This window comes from Rutidosis leptorrhynchoides, chromosome 2 (genome assembly GCF_046630445.1).
Source record: "Rutidosis leptorrhynchoides isolate AG116_Rl617_1_P2 chromosome 2, CSIRO_AGI_Rlap_v1, whole genome shotgun sequence".
In the NCBI taxonomy this organism is placed as follows: Eukaryota; Viridiplantae; Streptophyta; class Magnoliopsida; order Asterales; family Asteraceae; genus Rutidosis; species Rutidosis leptorrhynchoides.
The window spans coordinates 670,839,854-670,858,560 of NC_092334.1; the positions used below are offsets into that span (position 1 = coordinate 670,839,854).

Genomic DNA, 18,707 nt, shown 5'->3' on the forward strand with positions numbered 1-18,707 from the left:
AAATAACAATTTCATTTAATATATATATATAAACATGGAAAAGTTCGGTTCACTACACAAGTCTTAACAAGTTTGATTGCTTAACACGTTGGAAATATTTAGTCATGTAAATATCAATCTCAATTAATATATATAAACTTGGAAAAGTTCGGGTCACAACATTTTTTCTTTGCCTAAGAGTTGGTCGGGTACGGTTACTGCGTTTAGTAGTTCCACGGGAACTTCTAAACTTGAGTTTGAGGAGATTTCGGATTTGATTCTTGGTGAAGACACTCGTAGAAGGAATTCTGCAAAATCATAAGGGTCGCTCTTAAGTACCAACAATGGAAGAAAGAACGATAAGGGTAGGAAATCTATGAAGAAGTATAACTCTAGAGACCGAAGATCTGCAGTTTGTTGGAATTGCAATCAAAAGGGCCACTTTAGCACACTAAGTAAGATTCTGGGGGCCGATAATGCTAGGGTGAACTTCACTTCTGAAGATACGAATGACGCTTTGGTGTGTTGTGTTGAAAATTCAATTGAAGCTTGTGTCATGGATTAGGGTGCATCAATCAACACTAATCCTAGTTAGGAGATGATGAAGAATTTTAAGACTTATCGGGGGTAGGTGAGATTGGCATATGATAAACGTTTAGGCATAAGAGGCATTGGAGACGTGATTTTGAAGACATCCATTGGATCCGATTGGACGTTGAAGGATGTGACGTGTATTCCGAATTTAAAACAGAAGCTTATCTCAACTGGTAAGTTGGATGAAAATAATCATACTACCTTTAATCACAAGTGGCGAGTCTAAAAGGATGGTCATGTCGTGGCTTTAGGACGTAAAAGGGGAACTTTATACATGGTCGAGGTTTTCGATGATGATGATGATGAGGTTAATGTGAAGGTTAATGTAGGGGCCTATTCTACTCTATGGCAATGACGACTCGACCATATGAGTGAGAAGGAAATGAAGTTGCAACTTTTAATGGGAAGATTCCGGATTTGAAAAAAGTGGATATTGGATTTTGCAAACCATGTATTTTGGGAAAACAAAAGAAGGCGCCATTCAGGAAATCGAGAATTGCACTAAAGAAGGAGAAGTTTGAATTTGTGCATTGAGATGTTTATGGACCTACAACGGTTTAGTCGGATGGTGGTTCCCACTATTATGTCATCTTCATTGATAAATCTACAAGAAAGATACGAGTTAATTTTTTTAAAGTTAAATCTGACGTATTTGCTACTTTTAAAGTGTGGAGGGCTGCTGTGAAAAACGAGACTAACTTGAATCTTAAGTTCTTGAAATCTGAAAATGGAGGAGAATATAGTAGCAAGGAGTTTAAATACTATTGTGCGGAACATGGTATTCGTATGTTGAAAACATTTCCGGAAACACCACAGCACAATGGGGTTGCTGAACGCATGAACTGGCCGCTCAATGAGTAGGCTAGGAGTATGTGGTTGCATGGGGGTCTACTTTAGATGTTTATAGGTAGATGATTCCCTGACTCGTGTGCAGATGAACTTGTTACTAATGTTAAATTTTAGCCCGTGCCTTGATGAGCCTATCTTTATAATGGCTAGTCATACTTTATGAAGCTAATAATGGCTAGTCATACTAATCATTTTATAAATATGTTTTTGTAGGGACTAGTTAAAAAGGAAATGATTGATTCGTTTAGCGCCACTTATTATGCACCAAGTCTAGAAGAAGTGCAATGTCAAGTAGAGAAATAAGGATTATTTGTAGTGGATGGTGTTGAGACGTTTGAGATAGAATGGGATGATGGTGACTCAAGTGGTCTCAATGAGTCAAGCGGCAGTCTGATTTCCGGAGACCATTCAAGCTGTGATGGAGCCAGTGTTAGACACTCATTTTCACCTGGGGCCTGAAATTATGGATGAGTTGTTTAAAAGATTATAGTATACTAATTTGGTTATGTAACATCCCGTCTTTTTCCGTTAACTTTCCGTTTAATTATTTTTAAAGTCCGTTATTTAATTATAACATCTCTCGTTTACTCTACGTATTTAAGGTAATTCGTTTGGTTAATTCACGCACCCGCTTGAAAACTTGAGGGACTAAACTTGTCAAGAGACCAAAGATTTGACTAGGTCAACTAGTCAAACCCTTTTCCTCCACTCATTCATTCACCTCCCACTTTCATCTTAATACTTTCACTTTTCTCTCAAACCCCAACAACAAAGAATCATCATCCATTTTAGATCTAGCAAGTGTTCTTCAAAATAAATTACATATTTAGAATCCTTGCATCTTCCTCTTCAATTCCATACCAATTTCATCTCTTTTGGGTAACTTTCTAAAAATTCTAGATTCTTTGTTCTTGATATTTTTGACTTATAAAAGTGTTAATTTGTGTCTATGGCTCAAGTCTAACATTAATATGTGAATTATATGTTTGATCTTGTTATTTTAAGTAACTAACATGAACTTGAATTTGGGTGTGTTTGATCTTGAGATTTGGTTGCTTAAATGTTGTTAGACGTTAAAAGTTCATGTATTAAATGTGTTACTAGCATCACTAGCTTCAATTTGGTATGTAGGTTGACTTGGAAAACTCCATAAACATAATTGTTAAATTTATAATTTTGAGTTAGGGTTTGATAGAAGTAAAATGAACTTTTGATGCATTGAATGCTTGGAAATGTTGTTTGTAAGTGTTTAGTAGTATCGTATGCATAATTACCTACGAAACAGCGTATTATATGTATGTATTTAATTCTCGAATCATCAATGTGCATTTATGAACTTGAAGCATTATGATGAACATTAAATGAGCATTCAACTTGGATTTGATTATCGTAAATGATGTTTTTGGTTAATGAAAGAACGACGTCTAGATGACCAATTTGGAAAACATACTTTCACTTTGAGTTTAACCATGATTTTTGGATATAGTTTCATGTTCATAAGAAAAATTATTTTCCCAGAAGAACAACTTTTAAATCAAAGTTTATCATAGTTTTTAATTAACTAACCCAAAACAGCCCGCGGTGTTACTACGACGGCGTATATCCAGTTTTACGGTGTTTTTCGTGTTTTCAGGTTTTAAATCATTAAGTTAGCATATCATATAGATATAGAAGATGTGTTTAGTTGATTTTAAAAGTCAAGTTAGAATGATTAACTTTATTTGCGAACAAGTTTAGAATTAACTAAACTATGTTCTAGTGATTACAAGTTTAAATCTTCGAATAAGATAGTTTTATATGTATGAATCGAATGATGTTATGAACATCATTACTACCTTAATTTTAGTAGTTAAACCTACTGGAAATGAGAAAAATAGATCTAGCTTCAAAGGATCCTTGGATGGTTTGAAAGTTCTTGAAGCTGAATCATGACACGAAAACAAGTTCAAGTAAGATTTCCACTCGAAATAAGATTGTTATAGTTATAGAAATTGAATCAAAGTTTGAATATGAGTATTACCTTGTATTATAAAGATATCTTACTATAATAAGAAAGATTTTTTGAGGTTAGATGATCACTTTACAAGATTGGAAGTAAGCTAGCAAACTTGGAAGTATTCTTGATTTTATGAAACTAGAACTTATTGAATTTATGAAGAACACTTAGAACTTGAAGATAGAACTTGAGAGAGATTAATTAGATGAAGAAAATTGAAGAATGAAAGTATTTTTAGGTGTTTTTGGTCGTTGGTATATGGATTAGATATAAAGGATGTGTAATTTTGTTTACTTGTAAATAAGTCATGAATGATTACTAATATTTTTGTAATTTTATGAGATATTTCATGCTAGTTGCCAAATGATGGTTCCCACATGTGTTAGCTGACTCACAAGGGCTGCTAAGAGGTGATCATTAGAGTGTTTATACCAATAGTAAATACATTTAGAAGCTGGGTATTGTACGAGTACGAATACGAGTGCATACGAGTAGAATTGTTGATGAAAATGAATGAGGATGTAATTGTAAGAATTTTTGTTAAGTAGAAGTACTTTGATAAGTGTCTTTAAGTCTTTTAAAAGTGTATGAATACATATTAAAACACTACATGTATATACATTTTAACTGAGTCGTTAAGTCATCGTTAGTCGTTACATGTAAGTGTTGTTTTGAAACCTTTAGGTTAACGATCTTGTTAAATGTTGTTAACCCATTTTTTATTATATCTAAAGAGATGTTAAATTATTACATTATCATGATATTATCATGTATTAATATATCTTAATATGATATATATACAATTAAATGTCGTTACAATGATAATCGTTACATATATGCCTCGTTTCGAAATCCTTAAGTTAGTAGTCTTGTTTTTACATATGTAGTTCATTGTTAATATACTTAATGATATGTTTACTTATCATAATACCATGTTAACTATATATATATCCATATATATGACATCATATAGTTTTTACAAGTTTTAACGTTCGTGAATCACCGGTCAACTTGGGTGGTCAATTGTATATATAAAACCTATTTCAATTAATCAAGTCTTAACAAGTTTGATTGCTTAACATGTTGAAAACACTTAATCATGTAAATAAAAATTTCATTTAATATATATAAACATGGAAAAGTTCGGGTCACTACAGTACCTACCCGTTAAATAAATTTCGTCCCAAAATTTTAAGCAGTTGGAGGTTTTGACGTATCTTCTGGAAATAAGTGTGGATAATTCTTCTTCATCTGATCTTTTGGAAATAAGTGCGGGTAATTCTTCTTCGATGAATTGAAGTTTTTAGTTGATTTGGATTTCGTCTAACGGAATAGTGAGATCTTCTTTAGCAAAACATTTCTTCAAATTCGAGACATGGAAAGTGTTATGTACAGCCGCGAGTTTTTGAGGTAACTTAAGTCGGTAAGCTACTAGTCTGACATGATCAATAATCTTGAATGGTCCAATATACCTTGGATTTAATTTCCCTCTTTTACCAAATCGAACAACGCCTTTCCAAGGTACAACTTTAAGCATGATCATCTCTCCAATTTCAAATTCTATATCTTTTCTTTTAATGTCAACGTAGCTCTTTTGTCGACTTTGGGCAATTTTTAACCGTTGTTGAATTTGGATGATCTTCTCGGTAGTTTCTTGTATTATCTCCGGACCCGTAATCTGTCTATCCCCCACTTCACTCCAATAAATCGGAGACCTACACTTTCTACCATAAAGTGCTTCAAACGGTGCCATCTCAATGCTTGAATGGTAGCTGTTGTTGTAGGAAAATTCTGCTAACGGTAGATGTTGATCCCAACTATTTCCGAAATCAATAACACATGCTCGTAGCATGTCTTCAAGCATTTGTATCGTCCTTTCGCTCTGCCCAACAGTTTGTAGATGATAGGCAGTACTCATGTCTAGACGAGTTCCTAATGCTTGCTGTAATGTCTGCCAGAATCTTGAAATAAATCTTCCATCCCTATCAGAGATAATAGAGATTGGTATTCAATGTCTGGAGACGACTTCCTTCAAATACAGTCGTGCTAACTTCTCCATCTTGTCATCTTCTCTTATTGGCAGGAAGTGTGCTGATTTGGTGAGACGATCAACTATTACCCAAATAGTATCAAAACCACTTGCAGTCCTTGGCAATTTAGTGATGAAATCCATGGTAATGTTTTCCCATTTCCATTCCGGGATTTCGGGTTGTTGAAGTAGACCTGATGGTTTCTGATGCTCAGCTTTGACCTTAGAAAACGTCAAACATTCTCCTACGTATTTAGCAACATCGGCTTTCATACCCGGCCACCAAAAATGTTTCTTGAGATCCTTGTACATCTTCCCCGTTCCAGGATGTATTGAGTATCTGGTTTTATGAGCTTCTCTAAGTACCATTTCTCTCATATCTCCAAATTTTGGTACCCAAATCCTTTCAGCCCTATATCGGGTTCCGTCTTCACGAATATTAAGATGCTTCTCCGATCCTTTGGGTATTTCATCCTTTAAATTTCCCTCTTTTAAAACTCCTTGTTGCGCCTCCTTTATTTGAGTAGTAAGGTTATTGTGAATCATTATATTCATAGCTTTTACTCGAATGGGTTCTCTGTCCTTTCTGCTCACGGCGTCGGCTACCACATTTGCCTTCACCGGGTGATAACGAATCTCAAAGTCGTAATCATTCAACAATTTAATCCACCTGCGCTGCCTCATGTTCAGTTGTTTCTGATTAAATATGTGTTGAAGACTTTTGTGGTCAGTATATATAATACTTTTGACCCCATATAAGTAGTGTCTCCAAGTCTTTAATGCAAAAACAACCGCGTCTAATTCCAAATCATGCGTCGTATAATTCTGCTCGTGAATCTTCAATTGTCTAGACGCATAAGCAATTACTTTCGTTCGTTGCATTAATACACAACTGAGACCTTGCTTTGAGGCGTCACAATATATCACAAAATCATCATTCCCTTCAGGTAATGACAATATAGGTGCCGTAGTTAACTTTTTCTTTAACAAGTGAAACGCTTTTTCTTGTTCATCTTTCCATTCAAATTTCTTCCCTTTATGTATTAATGCAGTCAAGGGTTTTGCTATTCTGAAAAAGTCTTGGATGAACCTTCTGTAGTAACCAGCCAGTCCTAAAAATTGGCGTATATGCTTCGGAGTTTTCGGGGTTTCCCACTTTTCAACGGTTTCAATCTTTGCTGGATCCACCTGAATACCTTCTTTGTTCACTATGTGACTGAGAAATTGAGCTTCTTCCAACCAAAATGCACACTTTGAAAACTTAGCGTACAGTTTTTCCTTCCTTAACAACTCTAGCACTTTTCTCAAATGTTCTTCATGCTCTTGGTCATTCTTTGAGTAAACAAGTATGTCATCGATGAAAACAATGACAAACTTGTCAAGGTATGGTCCACACACTCGGTTCATGAGGTCCATGAACACAGCTGGTGTGTTGGTCAACCCAAACGGCATAACCATAAACTCGTAATGACTGTAACGCGTCCTAAAATCAGTCTTTGGAATATCATCCTCCTTTACCCGCATTTGATGATACCCAGAACATAAATCAATCTTCGAATAAACTGTCGAGCCTTGTAGTTGATCAAATAAGTCGTCGATTCTCTGTTGTGGGTAGCGGTTCTTGATGGTAAGTTTGTTCAACTCTCGGTAGTCAATACACAACCTAAATGTACCATCCTTCTTCTTGACAAACAAAACAGGAGCTCCCCATGGTGATGTACTTGGTCGAATGAAACCACGCTCTAAAAGTTCTTGTAACTGACTTTGTAATTCTTTCATTTCGCTGGGTGTGAGTCTGTATGGAGCATGAGCTATTGGTGCAGCTCCTGGTACAAGATCTATTTGAAATTCAACGGATCGATGTGGGGGTAATCCCGGTAATTCTTTCGAAAATACATCGGGAAAATCTTTTGCGACGGGAACATCACTGATTTTCTTTTCTTCAGGTTTAACTTCCTTGATGTGTGCTAGAATGATGTAACAACCTTTTCTTATTAGTTTTTGCTCCTTCAAACTAATAATAAGATTTAATTTCGCATTGTTCTTATCTCCGTACACCATTAAAGGTTTTCCCTTTTCACGCATAATGCGAATCGCATTTTTGTAACAAACGACCTCTGCTCTCACCTTTTTCAACCAGTCCATGCCAATTATTACATCAAAACTCCCTAACTCGACTGGTATTAAATCAATTTTAAACGTTTCATCCCCCAGTTTAATTTCTCTCTCCCGACATATATTATCTGCTGAAATTAATTTACCGTTTGCTAATTCGAGTAAAAATTTACTATCCAAAGGCGTCAATGGGCAACTTTATTTAGCACAAAAATCTCTACTCATATAGCTTCTATCCGCACCCGAATCAAATAAAACATAAGCAGATGTATTGTCAATAAGAAACGTACCCGTAACAAGCTTCGGGTCTTCCTGCGCTTCTGCCGCATTAATATTGAAAACTCTTCCGCGGCCTTGCCCATTAGTATTCCCTTGGTTTGGGCAATTTCTAATAATGTGGCCCAGTTTTACACATTTATAACAAACTACGTCGGTATTATTTGTTCCGACCTTATTTGTTTCTTTATTTTTGTTGTTCTTTGGTCCGTAAATCTCACATTTTGCCACGCCATGACCACTTCTCTTACACTTGGTGCAAACTGTTGTGCAAAACACATTCAGATGGTACTCTACACACCTGAAGCATGGTTGTTTCTGTTGTTTGTTGTTATTGAGGTTGTTGTTGGGATTGTTATTGTTATTGAAACGGTTGTTGTAGTTGTTGTTGTTGTTGTTGGGACGTTTGTTGTAGTTATTGTTAGGATTGCGGTTATTGTTGCGATTGTTGTTGCGGTTGTAGTTGTAATTGTTATTATTGTTGTACTGGTGACTCTTGTCACCGTTTTCCTCCCACTTCCTCTTGAGTTGTTTCGTGTTGGCTTCTTCGGCCGCCTGTTCTTTAATTCTCCCCTCAATCTGATTTATGAGTTTATGAGCCATTCGACTTGCCTTCTGTATGGAAGCGGGCTCGTGTGAACTCACATCTTCTTGAATCCTTACTGGTAACCCTTTTACAAACGAGTCGATCTTCTCTTCTTCATCTTCGAACGCTCCAGGACACAATAGGCACAACTCTGTGAATCTTCATTCATATGTGGTAATGTCGAATCCTTGTGTTTGTAACTCTCTAAGTTCTACCTTGAGCTTATTGACTTCATTTCTAGGACGGTACTGCTCGTTCATCAATTACTTGAATGCCGACCACGGTAGTGCGTAAGTAGTATTTTGTCCTACCTGCTCAAGATAGGTGTTCCACCACGTTAAATCAGTACATGTGAAGGTATGCGTAGCGTACTTAACTTTGTCCTCTTCAGTACACTTACTTATGGCAAACACCGATTCGACCTTCTCGGTCCACCGTTTCAATCCAATTGGTCCTTCGGTTCCATCAAATTCCAAAGGTTTGCAGGCAGTGAATTCTTTGTAGGAGCATCCTACACGATTTCTTATGGAATTAGTTCCACTGCTAGATCCAGAGTTATTGTTATTTTGCATCGCAGCCTGTACTGCGGCTATGTTTGCTGCAAGGAAAACACGAAAGTCTTCCTCGCTCATGTTCAAATTCTGACGAGTCGCAGGTGCCATTTCCTTCAAAAATAGCCCAAAAGAATTGAGTTAATCATATAGAATTTAAGAGTAGTCAATAGTATTTTGTATCATAATATGAACTTATTTATAAAAGCTTTTTCTTCATATTAGCATTTTATAGTTTTAATTCGGGTAGTACCTACCCGTTAAGTTCATACTTAGTAGCTATTATACAATTCAACTACTACGATTCTATCTGAAAAACTTATTACAATAATATTTCGCGTTCAAATTTTTATACAATATTTTACAAACATACAATACCACTATTATACATATAGGATGAAATATAGCACATAATAACATGCTACACGTCAGCTATAAAGGTAATTCTAATTAATACGCAAGTTGTTCAGCAAAGGAAATAAAGACACGTAATTCATAACTCCAGAAACAGGTCATGCATTCTGGTTTTACTAAAACGACTTCCCATCCTTGATCTTGTGGAAAGTAACCGTTATGACCATTGGCTAGGCAGCATGTTGTAATGTCGTTAAAGGACGAGGGTTTCGTAATGCCCAACAGCCTCGTAGCAATCTAAAAACCTTGTTTCTTACCCCAACTACTAAGTCCATCACTTGTGGGAATGTTTCATTTAATAGTTGTAATCCGATGTTCTTTTTTTCACTTTGGTGAGAAGCAAACATCACTAACCTGTAAGCATAACATGCTTCTTTATGTTGCATGTTAGAAGCTCTTTCTAATTCACGAAATCCTATGTTGGGATATGTTGAGTCAAAATAGGTTCTTAACTCGTAGCGAAAAATTGCATTTGGGTTCTCCGCATTTAACTCTTTAAAGAAAACACGGCGTAACTTACGGTCTCCCCAATGTGATATACCCCACCTATCAAAGGAAAGCCTTTTATAAACTAAGGCATTTCTGGAAAGTCTTTCAAATGTTTGACAAGTTAATTTCGCCATAACTAATTGTGCTGATGAATTCTGACCGACTCTAGACAAGATTTCATCAATCATATCCTCTGGTAGGTCTTCTAAAATATTTGGTTGTTTACCCTTAATGTCCATTTTGTGTTTTTATACTGTAAAAACAGACGAGGGTTAGATTCATAAAAACTATTTAACAAACAATACAAGCAATTTTACATTTATCAAAAAAGCACAAGCACACTATATTACATATATTACACAACATGATTACAACTCTTTAATCCGACTCACTCATTTCTTCTTCTTCGGACTTGGTTCATTTTGCTAATTTCCTAGGGATATACGATGCCCCCCTAATACGAGCTGTCGTTTTCCACAATGGTTTAGAAAAACCTGGTGGTTTAGAGGTTCCCGGGTTATTGTTACATTTTAGGAAATACGAACGTTGCCGATACATATAAAGTTCGTCGGGGTTGGAATCAGGTTTCTCTATTTTTATACCTTTTCCCATATTATTTTCTTTTGCTTTATTCATTTGGGTCGAGGTAATCTTCCCAATATTTTGCTTCCTCGGCGGAAACACCATTGACCATTATTGACTTTGGTCCGTTGGTTGAGAATTTTCTTTTATTTAACCGATTTACTGTAGGTATCAATATTTCTTCCTCCGGAACCTCTTCTTCTTCCGGTTCTTACTCTTCCGGTTCCTCCTCTTCCGGTTCCTCTTCTTCCGTTTCCTCCTCTTCCAGTTCCTCTTCTTTCGGTTCCTCTTCTTCCGGTTCCTCTTAGGGAATTTGTGAATCTTCCCAAAGTATATTCGACTCTTCATTATTATTAGGTGAGTCGATGGGATTTGTACTAGAGGTAGACATCTATCACACAATATCAAACACGTTAAGAGATTAATATATCACATAATATTTACATGTTAATAATATATAGTTTCCAACAAAAGAGTTAAGAAATCGTTTTTTTGAAGAAAAAAACGGTCGAAGTCCAGACTCACTAATGCATCCTAACAAACTTGGTAAGACACACTAATGCAAAAATTCTAGTTCTCTAAAACCAACGCTCGGATACCAACTAAAATGTCCCGTTCATATTGATTATAAACGTTCCATATTAGTTGATTTTGTTGCGAGGTTTTGACCTCTATATGAGACGTTTTTCAAAGACTGCATTCGTTTTTAAAACAAACCATAACCTTTGTTTTATCGAAGAGGTTAACAAGACACCACTTAGATTATCCAGAAATGATAATCTAACAAATATCACACTTACACACTACCAATACGTATTGGTTTACAAATATTAATATGTTACAACAAAATAAATCTCAAATGTAGTTTTAAACAATATTATACAAGCATGCTGACACCAAATCTTATCCATATAATAGCATGCAACAGCGGAAGTTCTTAATAATCACCTGAGAATAAACATGCTTTAAACGTCAACAAAAATGTTGGTGAGTTATAGGTTTAACCTATATTTATCAAATCGTTATAATAGACCACAAGATTTCATATTTCAATATACATCCCATACATAGAGATAAAAATCATTCATATGGTGAACACCTGGTAACCGACCTTAACAAGATGCATATAGAATATCCCCTATCATTCCGGGACTCCCTTCGGACATGATGAATTCGAAGTACTAAAGCATCTGGTACTTTGGATGGGGCTCGTTGGGCCCAATAGATCTATCTTTAGGATTCGCGTCAATTAGGGTGTCTGTTCCCTAATTCTTAGATTACCAGACTAAAAAGGGGCATATTCGGTTTAATAATCCAGCCATATAATGTAGTTTCATTTACTTGTGTCTATTTTGTAAAACATTTGCAACCTTTCTTAGGTTAATCTGATAGGTTCAAAAGCCTTTCCGAATCATCGCTCCTCATCCTCATCAACGGGAGGAATATCCATCTCAATCGGTTCCCACAGGTGCCCCTTCTTCTAATGGTACTATAATTCCTATTCCTATCCCTTCATTCCCTCTTTTGGTCTATCTACATTCCAGGAAATTCATACGCTCCACGGACGGAGCAAAAAGCGGAGTCTTGGTCAGAGCAAGCCGACCTATTCTATTACCAGACATAATTGGGAGAAGCTCATCCGAAACTAGAGCTAGAAAGGCCTTATTTCGTTTCGTTACTGTTCTTCATTTCCTTCTTATCGAAAAAAAGGGGGATTTCTCATATTTAGAATCTTTCTGCGGTGTGCTCCGTTTACTATTCTTTCGTACTTTCTTCTCTTTACCACGCGATAGGTCAGCAAAGCGTGAGCGGGCGCGGAGAAGGAAAGGCCAAAGACTTCAGCCTAACGGGAATGAGCAAGGACGAAATGACAAGATGAGGTGCCCTGGGCACCCCCATTTAGAAAGAAGGGTCGAAGTTTTTGGGCCTGTAGCTTTACCCGTCCCCCCTTCGTCGGGCGGTGCTTTTGTGGGGGGTGCGCCACCAGAAATCGGGCTTGAAGCTTTCACCTTACCAACGAGCCGACAGCTGATGGCTGTTGGTCACGACTACTACAAAAAAGCTCCAATGAAGATGAATATTTCACATGGAGGAGTGTGCATCTTTATGTTGGGTGTTCTTCTGTCGTGCGACCCGGCGGCTTATGTGCGACCTGTGGCCCACACCTCCTATTTGTTCAGGGCAGGCGGCGTGAACTCTGATTCGATCCGGGTATTCAATCCCGCCGCTGAGATGCTCAGTTGACTCCTTAACCTTGATAGAAGGCATCGATTCTCTAAGACTTGGTCACTGGTCGATTCACGAACCTATAACAAATATGTACATACATATCAAAGTATGTTCAAAATATATTTACAACATTTTTAATACGTTTTGCTGTTTTAAGTTATTAAGTCAGCTATCCTCGTTAGTAACCTACAACTAGTTGTCCACAGTTAGATGTACAGAAAATAAAGCAATATATATTATCTTGAATCAATCCACGACCTCATGTATACAAGCCTCATGCTAGATCACAACTCAAAGTATATAAAATATTTTGGAATCATCCTCATCCCTATATAGCTAACTCCAACATTCCTGCATATAGAGTGTCTATGGTTGTTCCGAAATATATATATATATATATATATATATATATATATATATATATATATATATATATATATATATATATATATATATATATATATATATATATATATATATATATATATATATGGGTCGATATGATATGTCAAAACATTGTATTCGTGTTTATGGTATTCCAAGATTAAATATTATATTAGAATACATGTATAATACAATATGAGTTAGCTAGGATATGATTAATATAGATTTGTTACCAATTTTCACGTAGCTACAACAAGAAAAATTATCCAATCTTGTTTAACCCATAACTTCTTCGTTTTAAATCCGTTTTGAGTGTTTCAAGTTGCTATGGTTTCATATTAAACTTAAGTTTATGAATCTAAATAGAAAAAGTATAAGTTTGTAGTTTAAAATACAGGTTACAAGTCATTTTTGTAAAGGTAGTTATTTCAGTCGAAAGAACGACGTCTAGATGACCATTTTGGAAAACATACTTCCACTTTGAGTTTAACCATTATTTTTGGAACTAGTTTCATGTTCATAAGAAAAATAATTTTCCCAGAAGAACAACTTTTAAATCAAAGTTTATCATAGTTTTTAATTAACTAACCCAAAACAGCCCGCGGTGTTACTATGACGACGTATATCCAGTTTTACGGTGTTTTTCGTGTTTTCAGGTTTTAAATCATTAAGTTAGGATATAATATATATATATAGAACATGTATTTAGTTGATTTTAAATGTCAAGTTAGAAGGATTAACTTTATTTGCGAACAAGTTTAGAATTAACTAAACTATGTTCTAGTGATTACAAGTTAAATCTTCGAATAAGATAGTTTTATATGTATGAATCAAATGATGTTATGAACATTATTACTATCTTAATTTTAGTAGGTAAAGCTACTGGAAATGAGAAAAATAGATCTAGCTTCAAAGGATCCTTGGATGGCTTGAAAGTTCTTGACGCAGAATCATGACACGAAAACAAGTTCAAGTAAGATTTCTACTCGAAATAAGATTGTTATAGTTATAGAAATTGAATCAAAGTTTGAATATGAGTATTACCTTGTATTATAAAGATATCTTACTGTAAATAAGAAAGATTTCTTGAGGTTGGATGATCACTTTACAAGATTGGAAGTAAGCTAGCAAACTTGGAAGTATTCTTGATTTTATGAAACTAGAACTTATAGAATTTATGAAGAAAACTTAGAACTTGAAGATAGAACTTGAGTGAGATCAATTAGATGAAGAAAATTGAAGAATGAAAGTATTTGTAGGTGTTTTTGGTCGTTGGTATATGGATTAGATATAAAGGATGTGTAATTTTGTTTACTTGTAAATAAGTCATGAATGATTACTAATATTTTTGTAATTTTATGAGATATTTCATCATAGTTGCCAAATGATGGTTCCCACATGTGTTAGGTGACTCACAAGGGCTGCTAAGAGCTGATCATTGGAGTGTATATACCAATAGTAAATACATTTAGAAGCTGGGTATTGTACGAGTACGAATACGAGTGCATACGAGTAGAATTGTTGATGAAAATGAATGAGGATGTAATTGTAAGCATTTTTGTTAAGTAGAAGTACTTTGATAAGTGTCTTGAAGTCTTTAAAAAGTGTATGAATACATATTAAAACACTACATGTATATACATTTTAACTGAGTCGTTAAGTCATCGTTAGTCGTTACATGTAAGTGTTGTTTTGAAACCTTTAGGTTAACGATCTTGTTAAATGTTGTTAAACCATTGTTTATTATATCTAAAGAGATGTTAATATTATGATGTATTAATATTTCTTAATATGATATATATACAATTAAATGTCGTTACAACGATAATTGTTACATATATGCCTCGTTTCGAAATCCTTAAGTTAGTAGTCTTGTTTTTACATATGTAGTTCATTGTTAATATACTTAATGATATGTTTACTTATCATAATACCATGTTAACTATATATATATCCATATATATGACATCATATAGTTTTTACAAGTTTTAACGTTCGTGAATCACTGGTCAACTTGGGTGGTCAATTGTCTATATGAAACCTATTTCAATTAATTAAGTCTTAACAAGTTTGATTGCTTAATATGTTAGAAACACTTAATCATGTAAATAAAAATTTCATTTAATATATATAAACATGGAAAAGTTCGGGTCACTACACCGAATACTTCCCACGTGAAGAGACTCGAAAGCTCGAAAGCGAGCTAAGAAGTTTGAAAACGGTCGGAAATGACCTCAAGGCTTATAATCAACGGTTTGATGAACTAGCTCTAATGTGTCTGGCCCTCATGACTCCCAACTCCCTAAGGTTTGAACTTTATATGGATGGCCTCCCTAAGAGCATTAAACACGGAGTAATGTCATCCAAACCCGTTAACCTACAAGAAGCTTTAAAGATGGCCCGCCAATTGATTGAAACGGTGGACGAAATTGAAGTGCCGGCACCTAAGGCCGAGGATAAGTCGGGTGGCAACAACAGAAAATGGGAAGCCCCCCAATCAAGCAACTACAATAACAACAACTTCACCAAGAAGCCTTTCACCTCCGACGGCAAGAAGAGTTATGCCGGGAACCTACCTTATTGTAACAAGTGCCACAAACATCATCATGGTGAATGTGGCAAACCATTTTGCATCCAGTGTGAAAGAAGTGGCCATGTGGCTCACGATTGTAGAAATACCGCTCCCGTCGCTCAAAGGGGGCCCAATTCCCTAAGACCGGGTGTTTGTTATGAATGTAGCCAACCGAGTCATTATAAGAATGCATGCCCAAAGAAGAAAGCTAACCCCAATGCACGCGACCGAGCTTTCAACATTAACACCGAGGAAGCCCGAGATGACAATGAACTAGTCACGGGTACGTTTCTTCTCAACAATTCTTATGTCTCTTACTTATTCGATTCAGGTGCCGATAAGAGTTTTGTATCCAAGACTTTGACTCATTCTTTTTGCACTCCACCACTCCCACTAGATACTACTTATACCATTGAAGTGGCCAACGGGAAACTATTGAGTGCCGACAAATTTTATCGGGGGTGTACGTTAAACTTAATAGGTAAAGAGTTTGAAATTGACTTGATACCTAAAGAACAAGGGAGTTTCAATGTAATAATTGGTATGAATTGGTTAGCCAAAACGAAATCTCACATCCTTTGTGATCTTAAAGCGATTCAAATTCCTATTGAGAACGGTGAACCCTTGATTGTCTATGGCGATAAGAGTTACACCGGACTCAACCTCGTCTCGTGTCTTAAAGTTGAAAAATATCTTCGTAAAGGTTGTTTAGCGATCCTAGCCCACGTTAAGAAAGTCGAGACCGATGAGAAGCATATCGATGATATGCCAATTTTTAGTGACTTTTCCGATGTTTTTCCCGACGAATTTCCGGGTCTTCCACCTCATCGGCCGGTTGAATTTCAAATCGATCTTATTCCGGAAGCCGCACCCGTAGCACGTGCAGCGTATAGGCTTGCTCCATCCAAAATGCAAGAATTGCAAAGTCAAATTCAAGAACTACTTGACCGTGGTTTTATCCAACCTAGCCATTCACCATGGGGCGCTTCGATTTTGTTCGTTAAAAAGAAAGATAGATCCCTAAGAATGTGCATCGATTATCGTAAGCTAAATAAATTGACAGTTAAGAACCGATATCCTCTTCCACGCATTGACGACCTCTTTGATCAACTACAAGGGTCTTGTGTATATTCAAAAATTGATCTCCGCTCAGGTTATCATCAACTAAGGATTAAGGGGGAAGATGTCTCCAAAACCGCTTTCCGGACTTGCTATGGTAGTTACAAATTCCTTGTCATGCCATTCGGTCTAACTAATGCACCGGCAGTGTTCATGGATCTTATGAACCGCATGTGCAAATCGTATCTCGACAAGTTCGTTATTGTATTGATCGATGATATCTTGGTCTATTCTAAAAGCGAAGAAGAACACGAACAACACCTCCGACTCGTGCTCGAACTCTTGAGACAAGAACGACTCTATGCCAAATTCTCCATGTGTGAATTTTGGCTGAAAGAAGTTCAATTCCTTGGCCACGTTGTAAGCGATCAAGGTATTAAAGTCGATCTCGCGAAAATCGAAGCCATTAGCAAATGAAAAACCCCTACTACTTCTACTCACATTCGTCAATTCTTAAGCCTCGCCGGGTACTATCGTAGATTCATCAAAAATTTCTCTTTGGTTGCACGTCCTCTAACCGCGTTAACTCATAAGGGAAGGAAATTCGTTTGGACAACCGAGCAAGAATCCGCGTTTCAAATCTTGAAGAAAAAGTTAACCACCACTCCTATCTTATCGCTTCAAGAAGGAAATGATGATTTTGTTGTATATTGCGATGCCTCGAAATATGGTTTTGGGTATGTATTGATGCAACGAAAGAAGGTTATTACTTATGCCTCCCGATAATTGAAAATACATGAATGGAACTACACGACACATGATCTCAAACTCGGAGCCTTTGTCTTTGCACTCAAAATGTGGAGACACTACCTTTATGGAACCAAAAGTACCATCTTCACCGATCACAAAAGCCTCCAACACATCTTCGATCAAAAGCAACTAAACATGAGACAATGACGGTGGATTGAAACTTTGAATGATTACGATTGTGAGCTTCGTTACCATCCCGGGAAGGCAAATGTTGTAGCCGATGCCTTAAGTCAAAAGGAAAGAATGGTGCCTCTTCGTGTCCGAGCTTTAAACATCACCATCCACACCAATCTCAATAATCAAATTCGTGTAGCCCAAGATGAGACTCTCAAGGATGAAAAGATTTCTCTCGAACACTTGAACATCCTCGCCTCTCGATTCGAAGTTAAGGAGACCGGGCTCTGATATTTAACTGGAAGGGTTTGGGTACCTAGTTATGGGGACTTACGAAGCCTTATTCTAGACGAAGACCATAAGTCAAGGTACTCGATTCACCCCGATGCCAATAAGATGTACCACGACCTCAAAGAACAATATTGGTGGCCGGACATTAAAAGGGACGTTGCTACTTATGTTGCAAAGTGTTTAACTTGCTCCAAGGTCAAAGCCTAACATCAAAGGCCGTCCGGCTTACTTCAACAACCCGAAATCCCGCAATGAAAGTGGGAAAGAATAACAATGGACTTCATCACAAAACTACCAAAGACGGCGGGCGGTTATGATACCATTTGGGTTATTATTGACCGTCTCACCAAATCCGCCCACTTCCTAGCCATGAAAGAAACGAACAAAATGGACAAATTTGCACAATTGTATATAAAAGAGATTGTAACCCGTCACGGTGTACCCTTATCGATCATATCCGACCGAGATGCTCGTTTCGCTTCTAGATTTTGGCGTGCCTTGCAAGAAGCCTTGGGAACGTGTTTGGACATGAGTACCGCATATCAACCGCAAACAGATGGACAAAGCGAACGCACAATTCAAACCTTAGAAGACATACTACGAGCTTGCGTTATCGACTTCCGAAAAGCTTGGGAAAAGCATTTGCCACTAGCCGAGTTCTCTTACAACAATAGTTATCACGCAAGTATTAAATCCGTACCTTTTGAAGCATTATATGGCCGCAAATGTCGTTCTCCTATTTGTTGGGCCGAAGTAGGTGACAAGCAAATCATCGGACCCTACTCATT

The 18,707-nt window shown here is 36.6% G+C and overlaps 1 protein-coding gene across 1 annotated transcript; it reads left to right on the plus strand.

Moving 5' to 3' along the window:
* The first annotated feature begins 355 nt into the window (after positions 1-355).
* Positions 356-12,704, plus strand: LOC139890257 (uncharacterized). The gene is made up of 5 exons (XM_071873149.1): positions 356-499; positions 611-746; positions 1,241-1,398; positions 1,636-1,713; positions 11,853-12,704. The coding sequence occupies exons 1-5, from the start codon at positions 356-358 to the stop codon at positions 12,702-12,704; spliced, it is 1,368 nt and encodes a 455-aa protein (XP_071729250.1).
* The last annotated feature ends 6,003 nt before the right edge of the window (positions 12,705-18,707 follow it).